Source organism: Crotalus tigris, unplaced genomic scaffold (genome assembly GCF_016545835.1).
Source record: "Crotalus tigris isolate CLP2741 ecotype Arizona unplaced genomic scaffold, ASM1654583v1 scf7180000024302.2721777, whole genome shotgun sequence".
Classification (NCBI taxonomy): Eukaryota; Metazoa; Chordata; class Lepidosauria; order Squamata; family Viperidae; genus Crotalus; species Crotalus tigris.
Window position 1 is genome coordinate 2,386,097 of NW_024100474.1, and position 25,704 is coordinate 2,411,800.

The following is a 25,704-nucleotide window of genomic DNA, read 5'->3' on the forward strand; positions in this document are numbered from 1 at the left end:
TGAACATAAAACAGGTGAAACATGATAAATTAGACAATGTCCCTATAGAATTCCTGAGAAGTTGAAAGGTATATTACAAAATGAAATAGAAAAGATGATCCAGATACAAATAACAGAACCATCTATAAGCAACTGGTGTCCTCTCATGGGGACATGCGGTTTTGTGTAGACTTTAGGCAAATAATTTTTGATGGGTACTTAATGCCCAGAATGGATGAATTTTTGGATGGCCTAAGTGGAGCCAAGTATTTATCCTCTCTGAATTTAACCAAAGGATATTGACAAATTCCACTGGATCAGCATTCCAAAGAAAAGACAGTTTGCCACTCCACAGGGTCTTGTTCAGTTTAAAAATATGCCATTTAGTGTGGGATATCAGAAAAGCAGATACAATAGGGTTCATGGTTGCTAAGGGAGAAAAATACTGAACAGGGAAAGATGGAAATCCTGAAACAGATGGAAGCCTCCAAAGCAAAGAAAGATGTTTAATCTTTCCTGGATTTGGTGGGATATTACCAAGATTTACCCCTCATTTTTCTACTCCTGCTTGACCCCTAACCAACCTAATGAGAAAAACAACTATCCAAAGTACAGTGGTCTTAAGGATGCCAGGAGGCAGTTAAGAAAATAAAAGATGCATTATATGGCAAGCCAGTATTAAAGGGCTGGATTTTTTCCAACCACTTTTTGTACAGATAGATCCATCTAACATATGCTTAGGCATAGTGCTTATTCAAAACCATGAAGGGATGGATCATCTAGTAACACACCTCTCAAAGAAACTCCTCCCAAGGGAACAAAATTGTAGCAGCTTTGAAAAGAAAGCCTCTGCACTGAAATGGGCAATCGGCGCTCTGCGTGTGTGTATCTCTAGAGTCGGGAATTCACTGCAATAACTGACCACCAATCACTCACCTGCTGGCTGCAGCAGATGGAGAGGGATATAAATTCCCAGTTAACCCAGGTGGTATCTGATATTGCAATCGTACTTGTTCAGTATTACACATCGCGCAGGACTGCAAAACATCATTGCTGACTTCCTAACAAGATAGGGGAAGGGCACAGAGATGGCAGTGGCCTCATAAAGAGTAAAGGAATATGTCCGTGGTGGCGAACCTATGGCACGCGTGCCACAGGTGGCACACAGAGCCCTCTCTGTGGGCACTTGCACTGTCGCCCCAGTCCTAGGCCTTCAGCTGGGTTTTATAAAACCTTTTCACTTTAGGCCTCCACCGCCATGTACAAAAAAAAAAGTTCAATCAATCAATTTCAACTTCTCATGGGAAAAAAAATAGATCTCGCAAAGTTGGAATTAATTGATTGAACTTTTTAGTCCTGCTCAGTCTGCCATTACCACCGAAGCCATGCCCACCCAAAGGACCACACCCACCCAAAGGGCCACATCCACCCAATGGGCCACGCCCATCTGGCACCCAACAATACATAAGTGAGTTTTGGGTTGCAGTTTGGGCACTCGGTCTCTAAAAGGTTCGCCATCACTGGAATATGTTGTGTTGTGTTGGGGGGGGGGAGAGAAGATATCTGTGTTTGTGAAGTGGCCTGAAGCAAATAGAAAAAGAACTGTTGTCCAGCAGTAGGACACACAATGAGTAGTAACTGTAGAAGAAGAAGAAGTAGGTGTAGTAGAAGTGGGAAGGAGTGGAATAATGAGCAGTGAGTACTAGTTTTTGAGTACTTATTTGTGTGTTTGCCTAGGCACCTGTGTAGTTGCGTTGGCTGTGTTGGAGCTAACTTGGTTATACATAAAAAAAACCATGACAAAATATTACAATATGTTGGCAGAACACAGCCACTGAGGCCACTCAGCCTTTTTCTCCCCCAGAACCACTGATTTCTCCAGCCAAACTATACTTATGGATAAATAAACAATTCCTACCAGCCACATAATGAGCTCAGTTCCATCCACAGCTCCTGAAACTATTCTAACTGTAAATAGTAGGGTATTGCTATCATCTTATTTTGTGGCCAATGATTATATATTATTTGTGGATGTCCTACTAAACATATTTTAGAAATGCCCCCTCCCCCCCATTCTCCACTGCAGTAGAAAAGGGATATATTCAAGAAAGGAACATATCTGGCACATATATTCATATGATCGTGAATTCAATTAATAAAAGGCATACTAAAATGGTTTTTAGCCTCTGTATGAAGAATGTTGCTAACAATTCTGGAGACCTTACGGTATGGGGCTATAGGAGAAGTATTTCAAGTGGTACGTATTGCTGAAGCAAGTATTGCTAAAGCAGAACTAGCAGCAAATCCAGGCTTTTCTTCCTATGTCACAGGCCTGAAGTTGACTCAATTCACAGCATCATTCTAGCTTGTATCTCTTTGAACTAAGTCCAACTGAGCTCAGGGACCTAGTGCCAGTAATAGGTTTATAGTTTTAGTCTGGCTGCAAAGAAGCTTACTGACTGGGTTCCTACAAACGTATCAAGTTTAATTTAGTTAGGATTTTTTCTACAAGACATTAAAAGTAGTCCTCGACTTACAGCCATTGGTTCAGTGACCATTTGAAGTTACAATGACACTGAAAAAAATGAGCTATGACCAAGTCTCACACTTATGACCATTGCAGCATCCTCATGATTATGTGATCAAAATTCGGGCATGTGGCAACTGGCATGTATTTATGACAGCTGCAACGTCCTGGGGTTATTTAAAAGCTATTTGTAACCTTCCCAACTGGCTTCCAACCAGCAAAGTCAATGGGGGGAAACTTGATTTACTTAACAACTGCAGTGATTTGCTTAACAACTGTGGCAAAAAAGGTCACAAAATGGGGCAAAACTCACTTAACAACTGTTTTGCTTATCAATGGAGATTTTGGGTTCAATTGGGGTCATGAATCGAAGACTACCTGTACTAACTTGGATCCTATGAAATGTTAAACTATAAAGGATGATTTGCAAGCCGCTGTGATAAAAGTCATATCACAGGTTTTTTGCCAAAGCAAAATAAGGCTATGTGCTCAAATTCTAGCACACGTGTTTCATGTTTGTGACATGACATGCTGCTTGAAGTCTACGTTTGGGAAGAAAAGTTATGTAGCTTCTATAAAACGCCATTTGTTCCATGTTTAGTAAAAGGAAATCTCTGTCACCTTCACAGTTTTTCCCATTGTTGAAGAGCTTGTATCCAGGGGGGCAGGAACAGTGGTATGAGCCAGGAGTGTTGATGCAAGCATGCATACAGAGACGAGGGGCTCCCTCCAGCTTGTAAATTTCACATTCATTCACATCTGCCAGGAAAGAAACTGACATGACATTCCTGCAGGAACAAAATGCATCATTGCATGGCTGGGCTTAGCAAGGAGTAAAGTGTTTCTAGAATATAATTGCTACTGGTAGCAAAGATGTGCAATTTATATTCTAAATACATGTACAAAGTTGGATTGATATTTTTTTTTTAAAAAATGGATTTGTCTCGGTGTGTATGGGGAGGGGGAGGAGAGATAAGTGTAGCCATGATTCAGCCATTAGCTACTGCTTTTAAAAATTGGAGCAAAACTAAGTAGATGGAAATTGCGAACACAACCAGGCCCTGATTTTAACAATCCAAATGACATGTTGTGTCTGTCATGATGTTGGTTTCCTGGTCGGAACTACCTCAAGATGTGAAATACAAGAGATGAAATACTAGTGCCACCAATTGTACATTTTGATGTTGAAACTGGGGCTAAATTGATCTGGAAGCGGGAACAAGAGCTCATCGCTTTTTCTGTTCAGGTGTATTGTTCCATTTATCTCTTACCCTGGCAAATACTGTTTTCTGCAGTGCCACTCATATGGAAGCCCGCTTCACAGCTGCAATGTTGCATTCGATCTAACTGGGCACAGCGCGGCTTGCGACTGAAAGCTGGGTCATTTATTCTCCAAGCTGGAGGTACTGAAAAATGAGTAGGAAGAAATTACTGACAGAGAAAAATATTTGTAGCTCAGGTTTGACCTGTGGGGTCCTTGGTGCTCTCTGAATTTGGTGGTTTTCTGGGAGATATTTTATTACCAAACTAAGTAATACCATCAGTGTCATTGGATAGTAGGATTTGCTTTCATTTTATATACTTATTGCTGAAAACATTTTTCTTTTTCTTTTCCCTTTATTCACTATTTTTTCTCTTTCTTAAATCTGTGCTCTTTTTTATTGTGTAAAATTCTTCAATGTTTTTTTTAAGAATCAGGTCCATTGTGGTGTAGCGGTTAAGGTGCTAGACTAACACTGGGAAGGCCATGGTGAAAACTTGTTGTGGGAAATTGGACCAGTCATTCTCACATCAGCTTACCTTGTTGTAGAGAAAAACAGGAGAAGAAAACGCCCTATCTTGGCTGCCTTGAGGAAACATGGGATATAAATGCAACTCATAAAAGCTGTTCCTCTTCTTGACATACCGTATTTTTCCGTCTATAAGAGGCACCCTTGTATAAGACACACTGGCATGTGAGTTTCTCCACACCGATCAGCTGTTCGACAGAGTGCCGAACAGCTGAGCCAGCAAATCCGGAAGTTTGGCCGGCTGACGATCTTGCCCCCTCCCCCCTCCCACTGGTGGCAAACCCACAGGGGCTTGACACCTGCACTAGGCAGCATGGCAACCCACACAGGCATGCCCTGAGTTGCGGAGGTTACCATTATTTTTCCCGTGTTTAAGATGCTGCACTTGTATAAGATACACCTGATTTTTTTTTTTTTATTAAAAGTTTTATAAATTTTACAAAAAAGAAAAAAGAATACAAAACAAGAGACAACATATGCAAAAAAATAAAACTAAACAATACATATATAAGAAAAACCCCCCATCCCCCACCCCTCCCAAAAAAAAAAAAAAAACCCTCCCTTCCCCCCCCCCTGAGCTTCCCAGAGCAGAATATAGGCTTAAGAAATAAAAATAAAAATTAAATTAAGAACTTTATATTTATATATATAAAAAGATTATCTATAATATATATAAAAATAAAACTTATGAAAAAACTATATAATATTTTTGTATACCCAATCTAAATTGTATAAATTTTATCCATTTATCCCAAACAGCAAAAAACTTCTCTTGCGTTTGTTGCTTTAAGAAAGCCGAAATCTTTGCCATTTCCGCCAAATGAGCTACTTTAAGAAACCATTCCTGCAATGTAGGCAAAGATTCCTTCTTCCAATATTGTCCTACTAACAGCCTGGCGGCTGTAATCAAATTTAACATCAATACAACCTCCTTTGTATCACAATCTGTAACAATACCTAACAAAAATAATTGCGGAGTAAATTTTACCCTCCTTCTAAAAATTCTCTGGATATTCCACCATATTTTGATCCAAAATGCTTTTATCTCTCTGCATGACCACCAAATATGATAATAGGAAGCCTCCTTATAACCACATCTCCAACATTTGGGTTGCACGTCAGGGTACATATAAGACATTTTTTGTGGATCAAGGTGCCATCTATAAAACATTTTATAAAAATTCTCCCTTAAGTTCTGTGCTTGTGTAAATTTGACATTTCTCACCCAAATATTTTCCCAGGTGTCGAATGAGACTGGCTCACCAAAATTCTGCGCCCATCTAATCATACAGTCTTTAATTAGTTCCGTTTCTGAATCCAATTCAACTAAAACCGCATAAATTCTCTTAATGTGGGTTTGTCTTGAATCCTTCACTTGCTTAATAAGATTTTCATCTTCTCTAAGAAAACCCACCTTACAATCCATCTTCCATCTGTCTAGTAATTGCCTATATTGGAACCAAGAATAAATAAAGTTTTCTTGTGCTAACTCTTCCCGTGATTTTAATTGCCAGTTTTGTCCATCCCATTTAAGTAACTGTCTGTAAGACACCATATCCATTTTAACCCCTCTTTTTATTGCTTCTATCGCATGCCAAGGTATAGCCCATAATGGTACTTTGAAATCACTTTTATAATATTTTCTCCAAATCCTAAGTAAAGAAATTCTTAAGATATGAGATTTAAAAGCCCAATCCATTTTTTTATTGAATGTTAAATAGGCATGCCACCCATAAAGTAAATCCCATCCCTCTAGATAAAGTATCTCAGAATTTGTCAAATTTACCCAATCACTGATTAGTGTTAAAACCACCGCATCATAATATAATTTCAAATTTGGTACCTTAAGTCCACCCCTCTCACGGAAGTCTTGTATAATTTTAAACTTAACCCTTGGCTTTTTCCCTGCCCAGATAAATTTATTAAGACCCTTCTGCCACTCATTTAAATTAATCTCATTTTTCAAAATTGGTAACATTTGAAACAGAAAAAGAAACTTGGGTAAAATATTCATTTTTATCACTGCAATTCTTCCCATGAGGGATAATTGCAACTTTTCCCAGTTCTTCAAGTCGTTCTGTACCCTGACCCACAACCTTTCATAATTATTTTTAAATAATTTTACATTAGAAACAGACAACATCACCCCCAAATATTTTACCTTATTAACAATCTCAAAACCCGTCAAGTTAGTCAAAATCTGCTTCTCCTGACTAGACATATTTTTAGGTAAAATTTTGGTCTTATTTACATTAATCTTGAAACCCGAGACCAAGCCATAATGATGAATCAACTGTAATAAGTTTACTACAGAATAATCAGGTTGCGACAAAGTAACAACCAAGTCATCCGCAAAAGCTCTTAACTTATATTCTTTTTTATTAACATGTATTCCTTTAATTTCCTGAGACTCTCGAATTTTGATCAATAATATTTCCAATGTTAAAACAAACAACAATGGCGATAAAGGACACCCCTGTCTAGTACCTTTCTCTATTGTGAAAACCTCCGACAAACCTCCATTAACAATAAGTTGTGCTGTTTGTTTTTGATATATTACCTTAAGGGCTTGTAATATGTTTTCACCAAAATTCATTTCTTCCATTACTCTTAGCATAAAATGCCAATTCAATTGGTCAAATGCTTTTTCAGCATCTAAAAATATGAGCCCTGCAGGAACTTGGTTGTTCTTATCTAAGTATTCTAATAATTAATAATTTGTCTAACATTGTTTTTCATATACCTTCCTGTTATAAACCCTGATTGATCTTTATGCACAAGATGATGCACCACCCTCATAAGCCTATTTACCAAAATTTTTACAAATATCTTATAATCCACATTTAAAAGAGATATAGGCCTATAATTTTTTGGTAAAGTAAGATCTTGATCCTCCTTTGGAATCAATGATATAAAGGCACTACGCCATGAAGGAGGAATCTCTAAACCCTGTAAGATACCATTAAAAAGATCATTTAATGGTTGGATCATCTCCTCCATTAAAGCTTTATAATAAACAGCTGTTAACCCATCCGTACCCGGTGCTTTCCCTAATTTCAATTGTTGAATTGCTGAGGCAATTTCCTCCTTAGTAATTAAGCCATTAATTTCATATTTCTGATCCTCAGTCAGTTAGGAAAACTTGCCTCAGCTAAATATTTATTTATATCTAACAATTGTACATTAGTAGATTTATATAAGTTTTGATAATAATCCAAAAAAGATTTTTTAATTAATTCCTTCTGAGAAACTAGTTTACCCTTGTAATTTATTTTCTCTATTATTCTCTGTCTCTGTTTCTTTCTTAATTGATAAGCCAACCATCTCCCCGGCTTATTAGCATTACAAAATGTATTTTGTTTCATAAATAATAAGTTGGTTGCAGCTTGATCTGCTATCAACATATTAAATTGTGACCTTAATAGCTTTACAGATTCTTTAGTACTTTCATCAGAAGGATTTAGAATCAAAGCCCTTTCTTTTAATTTAATTTCATCTTCAAGTTCTCTACGTTTCTGAATCTGATTTCGCTTATAAAAATTATTCATTTTTATCAAAACACCGCGCATAAATGCTTTACCTGCATCCCATACCATTGACATTGAAGTCCCGTTGTACATATTCAAAACAAAATAGTCCTTTAAACACTCCTTTAATTTTTGAACATTCTTCTCTTGTCTAAACAAATTTTCATTGACTCTCCAGGATCTTCTTTCCTCTTTCTCTTGAATCAGCTCCATCCAAACTGGACTATGATCCGTCAGTGATCTAGGAAAAATCTTTACATTCTTAACTTTATTATACAAGTCCGTGGTAATCAAGAAAAAGTCAATTCTTGAAAAAGATTGGTGTCTATCAGAAAAAAAAGTAAAGTCTCTCTCCTCTTGGTTACGTTCCCGCCAATAGTCCCTTAATTCCCAGTCTTCTTTCATATCAAAAAAGGCTTTAGGTAGCCTTGCTTGTTTAAAAAAAGGAGAGGAACCTTTCTTGTCCCTTTGTGTATCTAAGACACCATTCCAGTCACCCATTAATACCACTGATCTATAATCAAGCAATGTTATTTTTTGATGTAACTGCTTATAAAATTGTTCCTGTTGTTGATTTGGAGCATAAAGTCCAACTATAAGTACTTTCTTACCATAAATACCAAGTTCAATCATCACATATCTCCCCTGGGGATCTGATTCTACCAGACAAGCTGGTAGGTTTTGTTTAACATATATAACAACTCCCCCTTTCTTCCCAGGAGCAGAAGATATAAAATGAGATCCCAAACGAGCATTAACTAAATATTTCTGATCTTTAAGTAAAATATGAGTTTCCTGTAAGCAAATAACATCATTAGTATGTTGCTTCAAATAATAAAAGATTTTTTTACGTTTCTGAGGAGAATTCAATCCATTAACATTCCAGGTCAAAAACTTTGCCATCTCCCTTGGCACGCAGCCTGGAGAAGACACCATCAAAATCTGAAAGAGCTGCGTGTGTTGCATAACTCTTGGGTCTTGCTCCTCCCACCGGCGGTGATGCACTTCCAGGAGAATTCTCTTTAGGCTCTTTTTTACGTTGCTCCTTCTCTTTACGCTTATAGGCTGCACGGGTCATCCTCTGCTCTTTAACCTCCGTCTGGCGTTGCTTTACAGCTTCTATCATCCCAGCGGAAACCAAATCTAATGCCTCAGATTGCTGCTCAACTTCCTTACCACTCAGAGATTTCCGACCAGATGAGATTGAGCCTGCACCCAGGACCGAAGTATAAAAGTCTCTAGCTTTATCAACTGTGTTCAATCTGTAGCGTGTCCCAGCATGGCTTAAAACAATACCCATCGGGATTTCCCATCTAAATGGCATCGATCTAGCTTTAAGCTCATTGGTTAAAAAAGCAAAGTCTTTCCTGCTTCTTAAAATTTTGGATGGGATTTCCTTTAGAATGATGATATCTTGGGCAGCAATCTGAAATCTTTTATTGTAAAAAACTTGTATAATCTCATTCCGCAGGGACTTCTTTGTAAAATAAATCACCACATCTCTAGGCAAGTTCTTCTGCTTAGCAATCCAGGAGTTGAGCCTATAAATTTTTTCCACTTCTCTCTGTAATTCTCCTTTATCCATATCCAAGGCCAGTGCCAGATCAGTAAGGACCACCTCCACCAGATCTTGATTCACATCTTCCTTGAGGCCTCTGATCCTCAGGGCATACTCCATTTGTCTGTACTGAAACATCAAAATATCTTCTTGTGAGGAGTCCACCTTCCTTTCCACATCTTGAATTTTATCATCCAAAGAGTCAACTTTGTCTTCCACTTCCTCAAGCCTTGCATCGAGCTTAACCACCACAGTAGCCAAACCTGAAACAGCTGCCAGTATATCTTGTCGTAATTCATTATTATTTTCTTGCAATTTAGTCTTTATTCCCGTTATCTCTTCTTTGAGATCAGATTTAATTTCTGATTTAATCTGTGAGACAAATTGATTCATTTCCTCTCTCATTTGAACTACAATCTCTCCCATTATGCCTCTAACCTCTTGTGCTGAAAGTCCAGGTAAAGGAGGGGAGGGTGGTGGCTGAGCCGGTGGTACATGTTTAGATTGTTGTTGTAGCTGTGCAGTGGAAGTTATAGGAGAAGAAATAACCTTGGGTGCTGAGGAAGGCTGCTGCCTCTTTGAAGCCATTTTAAAAAGCACAATTGTCACTTCCCTTTCCCCTCCAGCCAGAAAGGGAGGAGGAAAAAAAAAAAAAAAAAGGGAAAAGAATTTTTAGAAAGAGACAAGCTATAGTCCTTGAAAGTCCAGAATAAATCCAAGGAATAAAAAATAAAAGAGCCAACAATTCAAAAAAAAAAAATTCTAAGCCAAAAGCAAAAGTAAAAGCAAAAACCAGTCCTTGAAAAGGGAAAGTAAAACAAAAGAGAAAGGAAAAAAAAACTCCGACACTTTCAAAGCGCCATCTTAAATCCTTTCACTAATATAACAAAAAAAAGGAGGAATAGTAATAGAAATAAAAAAATAAAAAAATAAACACCTAAATTATAACAAAAAATCCTTTAAACTGCTCCGTCCGTTTAAAAATTACTCACCAGAAGCTATAAACACGGAGATAGAAGCGGCGGTTTCTTTTGCTTCCTAGGAAGCAAAAACAGCTGGGAGGCGGAGATCAGCAGGAGCTCCGAGGGAACACTCCTTTCACCCCCTCTAGAAACAAATCCAGAGGGGGTTCAGGGGTTCTACCTCTATCCCTGCACTCTCTATCTCTTCCCTTTGCCCGGGAAGGGATTTCCGAGCCGCGGGCCAGCTGATGCGCGCTGCGCTCCGCGGCTCTGACACTTCCCCAGCTGGACGGCTAAAAGCTAGCCGCCATCGCCGTCGCCTCAGACCGGAAGCTCCAAGATACACCTGATTTTTGAAACAGGGCGTTTGCAGGAAAAAAATAGCGTCTTATACACGGAAAAATACGGTAGTCTCTGTTTATACCATTTTTCCTTTCTTTTGCTTATAATTGTTTTCATATTTATGCAAAGAGTGGGGTTTTTCCTTCTAAAATACATTCAGAGTTTCTTGGAACCATGCACCTGTTCCACCTTTTGCAACAATTGAGAAAACTGCAAGTATACACTTTGCAGCAAACCCTAATTCAAACAGCTAATTATGACTTGAGCTAACCATTGTTTGCCACATACTATGCATCTTCCCTGACATATAAAAGAATGGAGGAGTGAGACATTTCCATTCCACCATCCTTAACCATTGCTTCTCTCCCCCCCCCCCCCAGCAAAATACAAACCTGTCTGGGTTTGATACTGGCAGTTGGGGCCGGTCCATCCCTGTGAACAAATGCATTGAACCTGGTCACCTGTCTCGGTACATGTTCCTCCATTCTGGCACTGATGATTTGTGCACAGACTAATATCTGGTTAAAGAAGGATAAAAACAGAATCGCCAACATGATCGCAACTTCTGATAATGGATATGGCACAAGAAGAAGAAGAATTACATACTTAGAAAATTTGCTTCTTTCAGTTCATAAGATGCATTGTGTAAGCATACAAAATGTTGCCTACAGAAAACAATCACTTGTCCTTGGATGACACAAGCAAAAATAACTTGATATGAAGTGATAATGTAGTTCCTGTATTGGCTTTTATGCAAGTGCATTTGAATAAATTCATAAAAGATGAAGGAGTGAGGTGTAGCTTTGGGAATTTGCACTTCTAATATTCTTCAATAGAATCAATGTTCCACTAATTTTGGCAAGAATTTCTCTTCAATGAGGAATCATTCTAGATCTTCAAAGATTCACATAGGTTTCTGTGCTTTAAATAGCAATATTTATGACTTTACCTCAAAATTATCAAGGCTAATTCTGTTACATGGAAGAGAGGGAATCTCCAGCTCATTCTGCTAAGACAGGCCCTTGCACTCAGTTTATAATCCACAATCATGTCCTGTTGGCATCAGTCAAAGTGGAAACTTCAACCAGCCTCTTGAGATTGGAAGCGGAGTCAAGGATCATCTCCACAATAGTGGCATTTTTCTAATGGGCTGAAAGATCTTCAGAACCATAACACAACTGCAGAAATGATTGCTCATTTTGCAGGAAAGATCTGGGCATCGAAAACTCCACATTTAGTTTTTGAAGGCACTATCTTACAAGAAGGAGCAAAGATCCACAAAATTTCTTTCTGTGAAGGAGCAAGCCAGACAGCTCCTCCATTCCTATTGTTCTGCCTTTCACCTTTCCTGAATTTGTTATGCATTGAAATAATCGGTGTGATATGGAATTTCTTGAGGAAACAGGCCTTTGTAAGATGGCTGTAGCTTTGCATCTGCCAAAAGCCAACTATTACTATTAGAATATTCTAAATAATCAGAGGTCCTCAAACCATGAGTTGAATTATTGAGTGATTATTGAATAATCATTCTAAGGCGTTTAGCTACTCCCTCTTGTTCCACACATACCCTTGAAACTTTCAGTGAGCTGAGATTCTCATCTGGCTCCCTGGGAAAGCAGGTGTTGAGGGCTGTAGTATAAGAAATGTTTTAAGGTGGTTTCAAAAGCAACATTTCTTGCCCACAAACCTGCCAACCCCCTTTTGCATAACCCAAGAGTCAGTGTGAAAAAAGATTCTATGTAGATTATATGGAGCACTGTCTTCATTCCTTTCTTGCTCCTGAATAGAAATAAGAGGCTAACACAGTGGGTCACATCTGTTTAAAGGCAACATTTCCATATTTTCAGCCACAATGGAGGGCTGTGCAAGCAGCCTTCTCACAGTAGCTTAGGCACAGGTTCAATGGTGCATTAGCATTTTACACAATGACACAGGAATTCCTTTAAACAAACAGCCTGGGCTACGCAGACAGTGTGCAGGGGCCTGAAAAATTTAATCTCACTAAGAAGAAGTGTGTGAAACTTTAAGCAAAATAGAGCAAAACAACAACAAAAAGTAAGATAATTCCTCCTCCTCTTCCATCACATTGGGCACATATATGGATGCATATGCAAGTTCATCTCATCCATCCCTAACCTGACACACCCTTTACACTAGGATAGTGCTTCAGACCAAAGGAAGGGAAAGACTGCATTTCAAAAGACAGAAGAGGGACTTTACTCAAAACTCTGCATTGGGGAATGCCTTTCTATTTCAACTCCTATTTGTGATTCCAGTCATTCTTTTCCAGCATTTGGGGAAAAAAGAATCCAATAGCATTCTGAGACAAGTGGAAGTGCCGAGAAAGATATGCGGATTAACTTTGGATGGGACCCTAAGCAGGATCATTCTGTCGTCTAAACTGAAAAGCTGGTTGCATCTGGCTCTTCCTTCTTTCTTGTCTGAAAGCAATTTCAATTCCCATGGTCATTATAAAAAAAAACTTTAAAAAATGGATGCCTGTAATTGTTTTTCCCCTTTCCTTCACCTTTATGATTAGTTTTCTTTAGTTTTATTCTTTGAGGTGGTAGACACGGCCTATTTTTCTGATCATGTACATTTTGCACTTAAAAATATTTTCATCTGGGAAAAAATGTAAAGCTGTTTCAGAGAAATAAAGCAAGCAACCAAACAAATCTGTACCCTCCCATCTGGATTTTTTCTAAGAATTTTTGTACTTTTCCAAACTCTCAGAATTCTCCAAATTCATCCATTTTGTTCAGAGGTAATGTCATTTTAAGATAGAGGAGCAAAAGCTTTGCTAGGCTGAAAAGGGAAGGGAAAAATTCCAATAATAGAAAAGTCTTTTTATCTGTATTATTCCAACCCAATGGAACATTGGAAGAAGATTATGCAAAGGATTCTGTAGCTCCACATAAAATAGAACTGGACCAACTTTGCTGTGGGAAGAAAAGGTGGCAAAAGAAAGATTGACTCAAAAAGAGCCCAAATCAGCCTGAAGGTTGCAGCGAAAAGCATTCCAAGAAGAAGAAGAAAAGCATCCCTATGAGAAAGGCAGTTGGGTAGCAGCTCAGAAGACTTGCTCCCGCTTCCTTCCTATTATGCACCTGCAAAAAATACCCAATATTGTTTCACTTGATTTAGAATGCTTCATTTTTGTTGTGAAGCTTGATTTGATTTTGTGCACATCTTAAAAAGATTTGATTAAAAACACCTACCAGATTCAGGGGTTTCAAAGAACATTTTAATATCATTTTAAAAACTCAGTATCCCTTTTTCATCTGCATTTTATTGGCAATCTGAGAAACAGTAATTTAACAAGTTACTTTTTTTCTGGCTTGTGAACAAAAGAAAGAGGGAAAAACCTTTATCTATGTAATAGCCGTTTGTCAGAAGCTAAGGAGCAAGGAAAGAAAGAAAAAAATATAGAAACCAAAGCTTATAGCATTTTATTCCCCTTGACTACATAAGGGAAAGACCAGAAACATAATTGTAGACTTTAAGTATAAACATACATTGAATTAATGAGAAATTGCTGATCTGGAGTTTCGTAATTATAGCTCTAGATTTTATGTAATGCTAATTTATTTAAATAAGTGATATCCCAAGATGTAATTATCAATGCATTTATGTCTGTTATTAGGTTAGACTGCCAAAAGCACCTATAGCAATAATATTTAGCAAGTGTCTTTTTTTCACTCATAATTACTTGCCGTTTCAAGCCATGTTTTGGGATGAAGCACTTGTGTTCAAACCTAATACTTGTTTAATTCAGGCACGAGAGAGTGTAATTTATACAAGTTAAGGTGAAATAGTATATGGATCTTCTAGCTGATGGGCTATAGGATCTGGGAAAAAACAATGATTAAAAGTGAACAGTGTTGCCAGAATGAAAGAATAAACTAGTAAAACTACCCAGGGAATATATGGATTAGTTCATTGCAATGTATGTTGTTGGATCAGCTTTTTCAGGATGCTTCCAATGATGCCACTAAGCTATTCCTTACTCTGAAATTAAAATAATTAATTCTAATTTTCCCCTCTTAAACTCAACCCTCCTGTTCTCTGATATCCCACTAAAGCTGCAGAGTGATCAGGTTCTCCCCACCAGGCTACTATTAACATAAGAATATATAAAGTGTCACATCAGTTGTGTCCATGCAGTTTGAATATTATATTTTAGTTGATCTCCATTTAGCATATTCCTCTAGGTCAACTTTTTATATAGGCACGATAGCTATGATGGCATTCTACTAGCTACACATGTAGAAATTTGTTCTGACAAATAGATGGGATGTTTCTGTGCCCCAGCTAAGAAATAGTAAGGCAGTACCTTTGCAGTGTGGAACCTTTCCAGTCCAGCTGCCGTTTGGCTGACACACTCGAGAACTGGAACCAATAAGCTGAAATCCAGGATCACAGGTAAAATGGACTTCATGATCCACCAAATTCTTCGTGCCAAATTTTTTGCCATTCATCGGAGCTTCCAATGTAGAACAAAACACTGCAAGCAGAGTTTGGCAACAGACTGATGGTTAGTAAACCTCAGAAGGAATAAGACAACCATTCAGAGACCTTCTCTAACCACGTGAGATCTGTGTATGTACACAAGACTTAGTAATCTTAAAACGCAACTCAAACATTGCCTTTCTCACAAGTCATACTACGCCTTCCTGATCTCATCCATTTACTGTAAATTGATTAATTTAGGAATGCTCAAATTGTCCATATCATTACAACATTGCATAATTCAATTATGAACAGATTAAACTATGCATCCCCCAGAAACATTCAACTCATAATTTCCAAACATCATAGTTAGCTGGAAATAATCCAATTATTTTGTAAATTATAGATAATAGAAATAACATATTTGAAATGACTCTTTTGCATTTGTATGATATAAAAATCTTGATAAAGAGGTTTTTTTTGGGAAGAGAGAGCATTTTGTTTTTTTACAATGATATTAAGCCTATTTCAGAGTATTAGTTTGGATGCTTCACAATCTCTATATAATACATGAGTTTACATGATATATCCAGCTCTGAAATAAACAATCACATTTTAGCCCTGTGTGTTGTGCGAACTTAGGTCAAGAGATTTGTCTGTGGTGGTTGAGTGTTTTGCGTAACTTGTAATATGGGATTAACTCAATAAATATGCCTTCTTCACCCTGAGTGCCCTTCCATGACTATGATGTCCAGGGAATATTAGAATGTGATATCGCACATTACAGATCTATATAGGTTGTTCTCATTGGACATTGAAGAAATTTGGAATAAATCAATTAACCAAGAGTATAAATATTGTGTGTGGATAGAGATAGAAGTTTTCTCAGATTTTGGAATATTTCTGCTGCTTGAAAGACTCCATTGAGGGTTCAGTGAGAAGTCTTATGCTCCTGACAGTGGTCAAAAGCACATCTGGGACTATTGCTTACCCTACACTGAAGGATAAAATGGCTGTCTTAAAAAGGAATGGCTGGTGGATAGCTACTAGTTCTTGTCATGTTAGTTGATTTGGAGGAAGCATGTTGATTAATTTTTTGGGTGACAACTATTTTAATTGTGGGACTTTACCACTGAAAAGGTTCATTTTGCATGCTCTGCGAGGGCTTCCAGTAGTATGCTACTTGCGCAGGAATGGATTTGTGGATGAAAGGGTGGGTGCCTGTTTTTCCCTTACTCGGTATAGAAGTGCAAAAAAATAGACACTGCAGCATTATACTCTGTTGTTTTCAGAAGAATGTGGCTTTGCATAATCTCGTATGACTTGAGAAATGCCTTTGAAGAATGTTTCAGGAAGCAAAATGATCTTCTCTTCCTATGGCTACCTATCTGTATGCATGAGCAAAGCTTACAGTAAAGCAGGAGAGTAGTGTCACTTGTCAAAAGTGACCTATCTCAAATTCTTTTGGATTGATTATTTAGATCCCTTGTTTCTTCTGTAATATATTTCCATGCACGTGGAGATCTCACACAGAAGATTTTGAGAGCAAGTCCAAAGTTATTATAATGCAGCACTGTCCAATCTGGCACTTTTCAGATATGTTTAACTGTAGTTCCTAGCCAGAAGGCTGAGTAGAGGACTGGGCACTGTCTTCTGAGCTTGTATTATAAAAAGTAAAAAGTTGTAATTATATCCCATACTAATCCAGAATTAATTTGCCTTGATTTATGTAATCTGCTGAACCATAAACAAATCCCATTATCTGATTTTCCAACCAACCCACACATTAGCTAACTATGTTTTTGTGTTTTGTATAGCCAGCCAAAGAGTGAGGTGGCTCTTTTTAGGAAAGCATGAGTCATGGATATAAGATGCCAAGAGTGACTTTCTTATCCTACAATTTCATTTTGGTCCATGAGCTCAACCTGAACAAGGTTCCTTCCTCCTCCTCTGAAGCTCTGTATTCTTTTTTACCAGTTTGTGGGTCTGGGATGGCTTTAGTCACAGTGTTCTGCAGAGTTGTGAGTCGGTGTTTCATGATGCGTAGTCCCTCAACAAATCGTGTTTCCTGGCCTTTGAGAAACTGCTGCATTTGCCGGATAGTAGCCAGGAGTTGCTGTTTTGCCATGCAGTTCTACGGAAAAGAAAGAAAAATTACAGATTGATGCATATAAACCAGTAGTGGGATTCAAATACAGTATGTGAACAACCGGTTCTCTGTGTGGATGCCGCTTCCGGAAGTCCATTCTGGGCCTGGGCAACAAAAAATTAGCTACCGGTTCTGCCGAAGTGGTGCAAACCGGTTGAATCCCACCACTGATATAAACATGTTACATTCGCAAACCATAACATTTGATGTATATTGAAAATGATGTATTCCAATGTTTTCTCCAGATTATTTATATCCTGCATTTCTTAAAAAGACTAGCCCTTTAATTTTTTGCAAGTAGAACAAGTTGCCCAATACCATTTAAGGAAAATCATAATTGAACAACGGTAACAAGCTGAAAAAGTAATATTAGGCATTTCTTAATGAACACACACAAAACAATCTACTCACCAACATGTAAGTTATTGTGTTAAAAGAATATGCATAATGCTGCTATAGACATGAATGTTTTATAATATTGTTTATCACTGCTATTTAATAGTTTGGCTCTACCCGATATTAGATTGTAATTTTATAAAATAATTTTATTAAAAGTTTTAAAAACAAAGTAAAAACCATTAATATAAAGTAAGCAAGAAAAAAAATTAGAAAACTCAAAGTACAAGAATGAAAGAAAAAGTAATAGAAAAACAGAGAAGAGAAAAGATACAAAGAAGTAGCTTCCAATCTTGTTCATAGCTGTTATAAGTACAACTATAAATTTATCTTTCTCTAAAGTTCATGACTGTCTTCTTTCTATATTCTATCCTGTCTAATTATCGAAACCACAAACTGTAAGCTATTTTTCTCTTTTATGCATATTCACAAGGAGTTTCCAGTCATCAATAAATATAGATTGTCTTTAATCAAAGAAATTAGTTTGCACCTCTCAGTAAGTCCCATCCTCTGCACCACCATTCCTCCATAGTAGATCTTTCTATCCTTGTGCATCCAATAATCTGGCTGCAGTTACCATATACAAAAACAAAGTTCCATTACTTTTTTCCCAACTATTTGCTTCAAGAGCTGGGCTTAGTTGTAGAGCAACTTTTAAAATCCTCTAAATTAGTATATATATATATTTGAATCCAAAATTTCCTAGCTTGCTTACATGTCCACCAAGCATGATAAAATGTCCCTTCTTGTCCACATTTCAAACATACATTTGAAGTGTCTTTGTACATATCCTATACCAGGGGTCCCCAACCCCCATTTTTTGTACCGGTCCATGACCCTTTAGAAACTGGGCCATAAAAGCGGGTGAAGTTCATCTGTGCCTGTGCAGGATCTAAGTAGCGTGCAAAACCATTCTCCCCTGGTCCATGGAAATTTGTTTTCCCACAGAATCAGTCCCTATTCTTCACAATTTCTCTGGTATTATATAACAGATTATAATTTGTTCTAGCTGAAACTGTCAAGAAGTGATAGGATAGATAAGGTACAACTGTAATTTCTATATATAGCAAATAAAGTTTTGTTAGGTTTCTACTTGAGTCATTAATATTCCAGACAGACAATAATAGATCTTTGGAACTATCTTGTCTTCAAATTATGTGTCTTAAGGCAGCCTGTCTCAATCTGGTGCGCTCTCCAGCTGTGTTGAGATGAGTCCCAGAATTTTCTGCTGCGGAGCCAGTAAAATGCAAAATGAGAATTCTAGGAGTTGCAGTCTACAGCGGAGATCAGGCTGGAAAATCTGCCATTGTACTGACTCCTAAAAAAAGGAATAGGACAACCAGAAACTGAACCTTTGATTGAACTCTCTGGACAGTTCAGGTCAAATTAGGATCTACTGACTCCTGAGAGCCTCATGGAAACAGGAATGGATATGAGTGAGCAGACTTTCCTAACAGTTTCCTGACAGTTAGAACAATTAACCAGTGGAACAACCTGCCTCCAGAAGCTATGAATGCTCCAACACTGGAAGTTTTTAAGAAGAGATTGGACAGGCATTTGTCTGAAATTATATAGGGTTTTCTGTCTAAGTAGGGGGTTGGACTAGATGACCTCCAGGGTACCTTCCAACATCATCGTCATCGTCATCAACATTACTACTACTACTACTACTACTACTACTACTACTACTACTACTACTGATGTCATAATGATCAGCAGAAAAATTCGAAGCATTTTTGAATGACATTTGAGGAAACTTGTCATCAATGGCTGTCCAGCCAATTAAATGCAAGGACATAAGGCTGAGTTCCACTGAACAGCTACTATCACTGCACAACTTTGCATTTCTGTTTCTGGACCAAGATGTACATTCCTGTGTATTTTGGCCTTGAGATATGTGCAGAGAAAGCAGCCAAAAAAGGCTTTTCATGTTAAGAGGCTGCATTGTTCTCAAAGCAATGATAACTATGGCATAGAAATGTTATCTCTGTACCGATACTCCAAATGGCATCTTAACTTGTAGTTCTACCCTTCCATCTACAATAACAGTGCATAGATCTATTTCTATATGTTTATCACTCAACAAATATATTCATATGTGCACACAGCTACATCCAGGCATTCATAAGCTTGTGTAAGTAATGTAGCAGCAAGAAACAGATAAAGATGCTATAAAAAGGATTTTTTTGTGAATTAGTTTTATCATTTATTTATTTATTTTATTTATTTATGAGACTTATATACCTCTTTAAGTGCAAGCACTCTCTAAGCGGTGTACACCAGTAAGCAATGTATATATATATTTACATTGCCCCCAACAATCTGGGTCCTCATTTTACCTACCTCGGAAGGATGGAAGGCTGAGTCAACCTTGAGCCGGTAAGATTTGAACCGCTGACCTACTGAACACAGTCAGCTGAAGTGGCCTGCAGTACTGCACTCTAACTGCTGCGCCACCTCGGCTCATTACTCAAAGTCAATGCTAATATTGGGAACTAGAATCAGACATTATATGAGACTTCTTAAAGGACCTCACTCTGAACTTAAAAATACCTTCATCATGATGAAAATATTTTCATCAATGAATAAGATGAGGGGCTACAAGGGAAACTCGTCAGATTTGCAGACAACACCAAGCTGGCAGGAATAGCCAACACTCCAGAAGATTGGCTCAACATACAAAAGGATCTCGACAGATTTGAACATTGGCCCCTATCTAATAAAATGAAATTCAATGGTTAGAAAAGTAAGGTTCTAGATTTAGGCAGAAAAAACTAAATGCACAGGTATAGTATAGGTCAGTGGTGGTGAACCTATGGCATGGGTGCCACAGGCGGCACTCATAGCCCTCTCTGTGGGCACACCTGCCGTTGCCCCAACCTTGCCTCCCCCCATGACTCCCTCCTCATCTGCAACCCTCCTGGAGAAGAGTCGCCCCCGAGTGTGGCCCACGTGGAGCAGCGCAGCCAAGGACATGGCAGCCAGGCAGCGTAGACAAGACTCTGCCCTCATGTCTCATCGAGCACAGTTGATGCTGTGGGTTGTGGGCAGAGGGCATGGCTGCCATGGCGCTGCTGGGTGATCTGTGGTGGGCCCTGGAGGCGGTGAGTGGCCCTGTGGGCAGGCAGGGTGGGGGTGGGGCAGGGGCGGGGCCAGTTTTTGGGCACTCAGTCTCTAAAAGGTTCGCATCACTGGTATAGGTGATACTTTGCTCAATAGTAGTAACTGTGAGAGGGAACTTGGAGTCTTAGTGGACAGTTACTGAAATATGAGCCAGCAGTGTGTTTCAGCTGCCAAAAAAGCCAACACAGGCAGGACAAAAAGCAATGGATGGAAACTAATCAAGGAGAGAACCAACTTAGAACTAAGGAGAAATTTCCTGACAGAATAATTAATCAGTGGAAGGAATTGCCTCCAGAAGTTGTGGGTGCTCCAATACTGGAGATTTTTATGAAAGGGCTCCCTGCTTGAGCAGGAGGTTGGAATATTAGCCCTCCAAGGTCCCTTCCAACTCTGTTATTCTGTTATTGGCTGGCTGGGAAATTTTGGGAGTTGAAGTCCATACATCTTTAAGCTGCCAAGGTTGCGAAACACTGGGCTAGAGCAAGGCTCCTCTTCTCTGGAAGCATCTGGCTCCCTTCCCGCTTGACCTAAAGTGAGGCTGTACTAAAAAGTAACCCAGCCAGTCCCTTTTTACATTTGCCTAATTGCCTTGGCTAAAAAACAAAACAAAACAACAACAACAAAAAATAAGCGAATGAACAAACAACAGGACTAAGAACAGGTAAAAGAGGAGACAGGTTCAAATTCTTTAAAAGAAAAAACGGGCAAAAGGAGCCCTTGGGCCCTTCTCACAGTTTCATGTATCCAGTGCAGAAAACAAAAGTATGCCAGTACAGTATATACGCCTAGTAGGAAACAGGGCACCTAAGGGGACGCGTAGCAGAGAAGCACCCCGGCACAGCCCTTACCTGGGAAGCCTGCAACTCTTGCCCGGTCGCTAGGCACAAGAAGAGGACGAGGCTGCTGAGACTGTGTGGCCGTCCACAAATCATGGCTGGCGCGCTGCTACTATTGCGATGGCCGGGCAGCAAAGTGGAGTGAGTGACCGGGCGCTTCTCCGCACCAACTGCCGTTCGCCCAGCGGCGGAGGCTGAGCTCTCCTGCCCAGCCAGGAGGCGAGAGCGGCAAGGGCTGCGGGGAGCGGCGGCCAAGCAGCTAAGGCGCGCGCCGCAGCTTTCCCCAGCGAGCGAGAAGTGCCTCGCGCCTCAGTTTCCGCTTCGGATCCCTCGGGGGGAGGAGGGGGAGTTGCTCCCGCTCCCCCCCTTTTTAGGTTCATACCTGCGACCGCTGCCTCTCGAGGGGGCTGGCTTGCTGTAACGGCTGCTTTTCTCTCCCACAGCACACCCAGGCCAGGGCGAGCGCGCCCATCTCCCGCGCAACCTGCTGCTCAGCAACTTTGGGACTATAATATATTATTTAAGAGTTTTGGGCACGTCTTTTCCCGCCAAGGATTCGCTGTAATAATTTATTGGGGCAAACCAGGAGACGGAATGGGAAAAAAGTACGGGTGTTTTTTGCAATTCAAATTCTTTCTTTCTGATTTCATTCAATAGCTTTGGCATCTTCTCCTGGGATTTTTCTTCTTCTTCTTCTCTATTGTACAGTACAGCCCTCTCACGACCGCTTTACTGGCATCCCAATCAGTCATTAACTTTGTCTCTTTATCGAGGTTATTCTCATAATAGTTATTTAATTTGGACGTGATTCTAAATAATTAACTCAGTAATAACCATCTGCCCTGCAAAATGGTTTGCTACTGTACAATTGTGGGACTGTGTTATTTCAGCAGAATGGCTCAAAGGAAAAGTTGCTGATTCTTTAAAACGAAAAAGCACAGCAAAACTGAAAGCAACTCTAGGCAAGCTTGCTTAAGTGGTTGGTGATCTTTATTTAAGAGGCATAGAATCCTTTCCCATCCTAAATCTACCTCCTTGTAGAACCTATTTGCTCTAGAAGATACAATAAAAGTGTTTGAGATTTATTTAAATATTGACTTGCCCGTTAACCTCATTTTTTTATTTCTCTCAGCCCTATATTTCAAAAAGATATGAGGATAAAATAAGGGCACATGCAATGGCTTGAGAGATTGGAATGGGAGGGGACATCTGAAAACTAGGTTTCTTCTTATGTTGTTCAGCATTTTGAATTGTATGTAGACCTGGACCAGCAATTGGTAAAACTATAAAAGGAAAGTTGCATATGGTGAGAAATTGGCTCTAAGAAACTGAGAATGTACTACTGTAGAAGACAATTGAACAAAAAGTAGATCCTAATGCAGAATGCAGTAAATCAAGAAAAAAAGTGATAGTTCTGTTTGGAGTTCATGCCCCTTGTCAGTTCTTCAAGGTAGACCAGACTAGGATGCCAGAGTTACGAATGCTAATATTTCTTTATTATGAGGTTACAGTAACAGAATCTTGCAAGTCTGAATGTGCTTCCTTCCTTCCCTTTAGTGTATCTTCATGAAAACTAAGGTGGTCATGACTGAGATACTCACTCAAATTACATTTCTGCCCTAGATTTTTTTTTATCTGACCATTGCCTTGGCTCTTCCTCCTGTTGTTCAAGGTTATTCCTATTGCCCATTACATCTACAGACCTATTTCCAGAAATCACCCTTTTCCTTCTCCACTTGCCCTCAGTCAACCAACATTCCAAGGGGGTTCATAGAAAACTGGTAAAAAACTGTCAAGATGGCCATCACAACGTGACTGAACCTCCAACCTTTTTTATTGTGCATCAGAGAGCAGGGCTTTTATCCCAGTACATTTCATAATAGGTACAATACTCTGGTGTGCAATACAAGCAGCACTTATTTATCCTTAACTCTAGCACCATCTGCTGTTTAATTACTTTACTCCATGCAAAGAATTAGAAGAGAAAGTAAAGATACATAGTGACAGTGTTCCATTTTTATCCCTGCAGACTACTTGAAAATTGCTATGTATTCTTCACTTTTACAAGGTTATAAACAGATTCTCTTTGTACCATTTTCCATCTCTTACGTATAAGCAAATACATTTAAAAAAAAATCAAAATTTCAATTCTGGTGTTCAAAAAGTTCAAAAAGGTTATCAGAACTTTGCAAAAAAAACAAAGTATCTTATTTTAACCCTGGTTAAAAAACTATTTTATTTTCCTTCCTTTACTTCTAATAGTCTTACTCTTTAATTGAATCAAATATGTTGAAGGATTCAATTTCTCTTCTTTATCTCATCACATTGATTTCTGCAAGGCTTTTTCAAGCCTTTTTTGTAGATCAATAAACATTTTCCAGGCCATTTTCTTGGTTTATCAATTGTTTTTCCCTTTTAATTTTTAAAACTGCAGGCCATCTTTTTAAAATTTGCAGAAATATTCTTGACTACCTCACAACCTAAATCAAGAAAGACTAAGACAGCCAGTTTGCTGTAGTTGATTAAGGCATCAGGCAAGAAACTGGGAAATCATGAAACTGTCCTGCCTTAGATATAAACCAGCAGGATCACCTTTGCCCAGTCCCTCTCTCTCAGCCCCAAACCACTTGTGAAAAAATTGGGCCAGCGGAGATTAATAAGCTAGGCTGTCCCTCAAAAGCCCTATACAAAGTTACTTAAAGATTTGCTGATTTGAATGTGGCACAACACGTTCTTGCTTCTTGACATTAGTTATTTCCCAAATGGTGATAGAAATTGTAATCGAGAGTGTTCAATTAACACTTGCTTCATGCCTACTCAGCTAGATTAAAGTGCCAAGTTGAGAATGGCTGGTGTATATCACTTATTATCATCTTCCTGTGTATTGTGTACTGTGTAAGGTGTTGACAAAAGAGAATGGCATATTTTTCAATGAATAAAATGGTCAGAAATTATATGCATGTATTGTACATGTGTGTGTGGGTTAATATCTATCAATATCTACTGTAACATAGAAGTTGTGAAGGAGCCAGAGGATATTCTGTTGACAAACCATCCATGAAAGAACCTGTTACAGAAAAGAGACCCAAAAAATTAAACTTGTGTTCAAAATAAATAAAACAGACCATTATCAAATTTGTTTATTAAAATATAATTTCTATAAAGATACAAATGCTTCTTCTAAAGTTATCTGCTGTACAAAGATGGGAGACCATGCTACACAGGAATGGCTTTCCGTGATGGGAACGTCCAATGGCTATCCAGAGCACTTCTAGCTCAGAAGGGTCTCTGAACTCCAGTTCATAAGAGAATGCTAGTTTTTCTTCATAGCAGAATTTCACACTCCTCCAAAGAATCATCTGCAAAGAGCAGTTCATTAGTCAATGCGCTTCCTACAGGGAGTGTGCTGGCTTGAGACCACTGCATCCCATCCTGCAAGTGAGTGATCTGAAGTAATGACATTTCTTCCTCCTCTGTTCTTACCAGGCTGGCCTGGTGCTCTCTATTGACTCCATTTAAAATGTATCTATCCCCTGTTTCACTGCTTTCATGGATATCCACAGTGACTACTGTAGACTCCGGTCTCTGGGAACAAGATTGTATGATTTCATTTGGATCAAGGACTATGTCTATTTGGGGAAACTCATAATCTTCCATTAGCTCTTTTGCATTCTCTTCCTGCAAGTTTGTGTTAATATAAATTATACTGCTTGGTTCACTCAGAGCAGGTAAGCTTTCCAATATTTTCTCTAGGTGAAGCTTAAGTTCTGAGAAGGTAGGTCGGTCCACAGGATCTGCCCTCCAACACGAATACATGATTTCATACCTGAAATGGGAAATATACCATGAGGAAGGAAGCTGGATAATTATTAAGGGGGAAAAAAGGCAAACATTTGTGAATGTCCTATTAAAAGTTGGGTTTGTTAGGGTATCTGAAATGTTAGAAATAGAAAGGTGACAAAGTTAATTCTTTGAGGACAAGTAAACAACCTTTGGGAGTAATGTGTAGCAATTGAATAGATAATTTTGTTTTAAGCCATTTCAAACTGAACATGTCAATAGTGAC

The 25,704-nt window shown here is 38.7% G+C and overlaps 2 protein-coding genes across 3 annotated transcripts in view; both read right to left on the minus strand.

Moving 5' to 3' along the window:
* FBLN7 (fibulin 7) overlaps positions 1–22,066 on the minus strand; it is a 34,161-nt gene extending 12,095 nt beyond the window's left edge. Inside the window, exons 1-6 of the mRNA XM_039324550.1 lie at positions 21,651–22,066; positions 17,109–17,268; positions 15,019–15,189; positions 11,078–11,203; positions 3,778–3,912; positions 3,128–3,265 (exon numbers count right to left, since the gene is read on the minus strand). Coding sequence (XP_039180484.1) covers positions 3,128–3,265; positions 3,778–3,912; positions 11,078–11,203; positions 15,019–15,189; positions 17,109–17,268; positions 21,651–21,734 — 814 coding nt within the window. The 5' untranslated portion in view covers positions 21,735–22,066. The remainder of the gene's footprint in view (positions 1–3,127; positions 3,266–3,777; positions 3,913–11,077; positions 11,204–15,018; positions 15,190–17,108; positions 17,269–21,650) is intronic.
* A 2,697-nt stretch (positions 22,067–24,763) lies between these two features.
* MERTK (MER proto-oncogene, tyrosine kinase) overlaps positions 24,764–25,704 on the minus strand; it is a 94,441-nt gene continuing 93,500 nt past the window's right edge. For both annotated transcript variants that reach the window (XM_039324525.1, XM_039324524.1), the window contains exon 19: positions 24,764–25,464. In XM_039324525.1, coding sequence (XP_039180459.1) covers positions 24,963–25,464 — 502 coding nt within the window. In that variant the 3' untranslated portion in view covers positions 24,764–24,962. The remainder of the gene's footprint in view (positions 25,465–25,704) is intronic.